The sequence below is a fragment of the Physella acuta genome, unplaced genomic scaffold (genome assembly GCF_028476545.2).
Source record: "Physella acuta isolate Inbredline_101_S28 unplaced genomic scaffold, ASM2847654v3 ptg001534l, whole genome shotgun sequence".
NCBI classification, from domain to species: Eukaryota; Metazoa; Mollusca; class Gastropoda; family Physidae; genus Physella; species Physella acuta.
The window spans coordinates 151399-156336 of record NW_026733049.1 but is presented as its reverse complement, the minus strand read 5'-3'; the positions used below and the strand labels follow the sequence as shown (position 1 = coordinate 156336).

Genomic DNA, 4938 nt, shown 5'->3' with positions numbered 1-4938 from the left:
AATATGTGTTTATATGTTTTATTAATTCAGTTTAAGCTACTAAGGTCTTGGTCTGAAGAAAAACCTGAGGTAGATTGAAACACTGACAATAGAAACCATGCTGTTTGTATATAGAACTTTATTGGGCCTCAGCCACCATGATGGAAACCGGAACAGGAAGTACTAGACAATAATACAAGGGCATCACTCAAAAACAACATTATAAATATAATACTAATACAAGAAGAGTGAGTTCCCTTGACTTCACAATTCTCAATATATTACAAAACCTACTTTGTTTTGTTTTTACACGTCTTGTGATGTTTGATTGTGTTTGTTATTTTATCTGGTTGAGGTACAGTTACCCCGGAAATCAACGAACAACGTGAACTGTATTAATCATTAGTTAACAATTTATTTTAAAGTATTTGTTAGTGTAGAATGGGTTATAAAATAAAGATAACATTCTACCCAAAAAATTGTTTAAATTTATAACAGGTAATACGATTTTAGACAGGCTAAAGATAGTAAAAATCTAATTAAAAATATACAACATTAAAGAGGAGTTCTTTATAAAAAAAAAGTTCAAATGAAAATTTATTGCATCGCAAATATCGCAAATATTCGCGAGAAAAATCAATAAGCAGGAAACTGCAAATCTTCTAGGATAAATAACTCCAAAATCAACCAACAGCTGCCTTATAGCAAATCCAAAGGTCAAGGAGAGTTCAACTGTCTCCGTGGCCTCGGAATATGAAGGGATTGTGTGGTCAGCGCTATGACCAGCCGCCTTAACTTTCCCTAACGTAGGTCAGGTACCCATTATAGCTGGGTGGACTCAGGGACGTGCTACGACTCTAACCAGGGAATCGAACTCCAGACTTTCGATTTAGCAGACGCACGCTCTACTTTTTACCACAACGTCTCTAAGCTCTAGGTTCCAAGTAGTGTGTTGTATAAATTAATTAACCATTTAGCTAGAGTGGTCTATTAAATTTTTTATATATTTGATTACACTGCATTCGTCTCATTTATGAAATTTCTAAATAAAATTTTAGTGTTTCATTTTTTTTACATATATTTGGTTTTAACAATTGAAAACCACTATGTGGAACATTTCTTGATACTATGCAATATCAACGCCGTGAAATCTAATTGAAAATTGAAAAAAAAATCATGTTTCAATAAACTGATTATCATCTTTACACTGTTGATTCTTAGTGTACAAACAAACACATGACATTTTTGTACCTATATTAATACGTAAACAGCAATTAGTGTGCTATCATTAATTAACGTCACATTGCCGGTTTAATTAAAAAACGTATTTACTGAACTCGATATTTGAAGTAAATAAGTCTAGCATTTTACTTGCATATTAATTTCTTTAAAATAATTATCATATATATTTAATAATTCCTCTCATATTTCTAATTAGTAATTCTAATTTAACATTATTCTGATAATATTTATTATAGTGATATAAATAGAAGTGTATTAATATATTTAAAGAATGTAATGTTTTAAATATTTAAAGTAACCGGAGATTTATTATATTTAAAAAATTATTTTATATTTAATAAAAATTGTATTATTTTCTTCTTTTTAGTGCATTTTTAAAAGCTTGTAATTATAAACGTTTTTATGTATTTATTATTAAAACTCAACCCATGACAATCTAGTCGTATGTAACCCTCGTACAATCTCATATATGACATAATACCCCCCCCCCCCCCTTCCCCGTTGTTTCACTTTCGCTTCTGACTGGTGGTATTGTTAACTACTTTTCTAAAGTTATGACTAATCAAACTCCACTTCTTTTCTCTTATTCTGAATGCGTGTCAGCATAACTCCCTTAACATTTAGTGGTTTTGTACTGGATTGCGCAAGGTAAAAACGCATTTCATTATAAGTTTAAAAAAAAATCTAAAATACGAAGTATTATTTAATTTGCAAATGCAAATTATATTATTAATATACAATATACTACTTATTTTTAATCTTTATCTTTGAAACCGTATTCAAGTAGGTAGAACGTCCCAGAGTCTGATAGGTACCTAACTCACGTAAGCACCTTAGCTTAGTGCTGACCACACTATCCCTTCATATGTCGAGGTCTCCGAAACCGATTAACTCTAATTCATCTGCCGCATGTTTCTTGGTCACGAAAGAGAAAAGATGATGATGAATATTTCAATATCTTAATTTTTGAAAATTCCGCTCAACTTATAGCAACATTCTAGTTTACATTGAGCTTTCATTTTATACATTGTTTTCGTAAATAAATACGTGTCATATTTATTAGTAAAATAGAAAACAATGATTTCAACAAGACTGCAAATCTCGGATCCTAATGAGCACCAAATAAGCTATTCTTTTATTCTTGATCTACATAGCTACATCAATGAAGCTGTAAGGTATGTAGTAAATCTGAACTTAAATAAATACCACAAACTAACAATATCAGACGCACGCAAGCAGAAAATCAACGCAGAAAATCAACTCAGAAAAAAATTCAACAATGGTGCAAAAAGTATTCGATTGGTCCTAATTTGAAACCTTAGCGCTCTTTGCGTTAGTAGGTTATAATACAAATAAAGCTATCATTTTAACAAAGCAACTAAAGCAATAATACAAATAAGAACAATTTATCATTCTTTTAAAAAAGTGTAACAAAGTGAATTGAAAATATGAGGTAATTCCATTTTGTCATATTTATTTTAATATATAAATAAGAAAATAATTAACCGACCTTCATTTATATTGATATACTGTTGCATCACAGAATGTGTCAATGAATTTAAGCTAATATCAATTTTACAAATAAATAAGTAATAAAAAATTTCTAAAATTATGTTTTAAATTAATTATAAAACAACAATACACGCACATACCGTAAGATTAAAATAAAATTAATGCAGCCTGATTTGTATACGTTATTTTATTCATGTACAAAACTTCTTTTTGTGTTTATTAAAAACTATGCTTACATTAATTCTACTCAAATATTTAAAAAAGGGGGTAGTAGTATTATTTTTAATAAATTTTAGTTGTTTTAATAACTAGATATAAAATATATTATATAACTATATAAAAGAGTATCGTTTGAATTGTAATATATTATAAAGAATGCGCAAATAGGCAAAATATTTGTTAAAACAATGTTATAATGTAATCATAAGTCTCAAGTAATACTGATCTCTAATAAATAGATACTATTTCTAACCAAAATCTAATCAATATTAGCACTGGAACGATAGAAAGAATTTGATCATCTCACGGCTCAAGTATTGTGGAGGATGATAGTCCAAGTTCTCTATACCAATAGACATCTCCCACAGGTCTAAAAACACGACCTTGTCCTCCAAACCCCTCAACCGTTTCCTTATCAGCTCCAAGAACTGGGGTCCTAAGGGATCACCCCCTACGGCGTGGTTTGGGTAATACAAGGAAACTATATGGGGTCCTCTCAACCCAACAAGAATATTCGGGTTCTTCGCAAACAATACTTCCAATGCAGTCCGTAGTTTGCGCATGCGTAACGACAACACGCTGAGATGAGCTGGGGTAAAGTGGAGATAGTAATGGATGATTAGAACATGTTTCTCGTTAGCGGGTAGAGTCTGTATAAAATCAGGAACTCCCGTGAAGTTGTCTGAACGCCTAAATAGCGAATACCTCGGTGGCTCGTGTGGAATGAGATTGATGGTGATGTTGTATTCAGGAACGTAGCACCGTCCTTTCAGCGGCCACCCGCCTTCACTTTTGATACACTGTGTTAGATAGTTCAGGGTGAAATAGGCGAGTCTGGCGTTGGAATCCCCGAATATCCAGACGTTTGTGTCTCTGAGACAGTTGAGTGTCCAGCGCGAAGTGATGACGTCTTCGGTCTTGCAGACAAGGGACGTCCAGATGTTGCCGGGTGTCCACAAACCTTTGGGGTATTTTTCTATCCACGTGATTCGTTTATTGGACTTTCTACAAGGTGGTAGGTCAGGAAGGTTCCCTGAAACGAATTGATGAGACTATATATTTTTATATAACTATGACACATAATCTAACTTCCAATGCCATGACTGATGTACAACAAAGAAATATGTAGATTTCGTCCCTACTTGCACATATGCCATTTGAGATACATTCTGGGTTAGACAAGGCTCATTGTAGATGGCATATTGCAACACAGAAAACATACAATACATATTGTTACATAAATAGGCTTTAACTAGTTTGTGGATTTCGTGATTACTGGCTAACACAATAAGCCTTCATGTTTAATTTTAGTGTGATGTTTGCCAACTGAAACGGTTGCATGCTTATTTTTACTTAGATAGTTTTCTAACATTTAAAACTAATGTTTTGTTTATGTGATTTCTGACTTGTGTGATATAAAGAGAGGTATAAAATAATCATAAAATCAAGTTAACCTATACTTTTTGCGGGGAAGGCATCAAGGGTCTCGATAGATCTCGGTTCGTCATTGTGACTGTAGGATGTCTCTGTGTCCATTTTGTAAAAAGCTCTGATGACCACACTATCCAGTCATATGCTGAGCCGAAGAAACAGGTCAATTTTACTTAAGCTGACCAATAGATCTCTATGTTTAAAGAGCAATCTTACCTATACTTTTTTGAGCGGTGATAAAAAAAATTTGCAGGCTAAAGACCTTCACTTAGGAATTTTAAGCACAAAGCATATTTTAACTCCATGTGGAATTTAAACACCTACAAGTTCATTTCCACCGACAAGTTTGGGAGTTTATTGACACCGACCAATTAACACTTACAGACACTAATAAACTAACACTAGGCTCTATACAATACCTATGTTTTCAGTCAATATCTTTATGTCATGCTGTATAACTTTCTGTGAGGGTTTGCTGCAATTAAAAGCAGAATCAGATCCATTGCAATATTTGTATCCTCTTTATTATTTAAGGTCATTGATCACCTGTAGTTA

General features: G+C 32.6%; 1 protein-coding gene across 1 annotated transcript; it reads right to left on the bottom strand.

Annotated features, from left to right (window-relative positions):
• Positions 1-3221: 3221 nt before the first annotated feature.
• Positions 3222-4488, bottom strand: LOC131928703 (NXPE family member 2-like). The gene is made up of 2 exons (XM_059284791.1): positions 4413-4488; positions 3222-3985 (listed from the first exon to the last, which is right to left on the bottom strand). The coding sequence occupies exons 1-2, from the start codon at positions 4486-4488 to the stop codon at positions 3222-3224; spliced, it is 840 nt and encodes a 279-aa protein (XP_059140774.1).
• Positions 4489-4938: the final 450 nt, after the last annotated feature.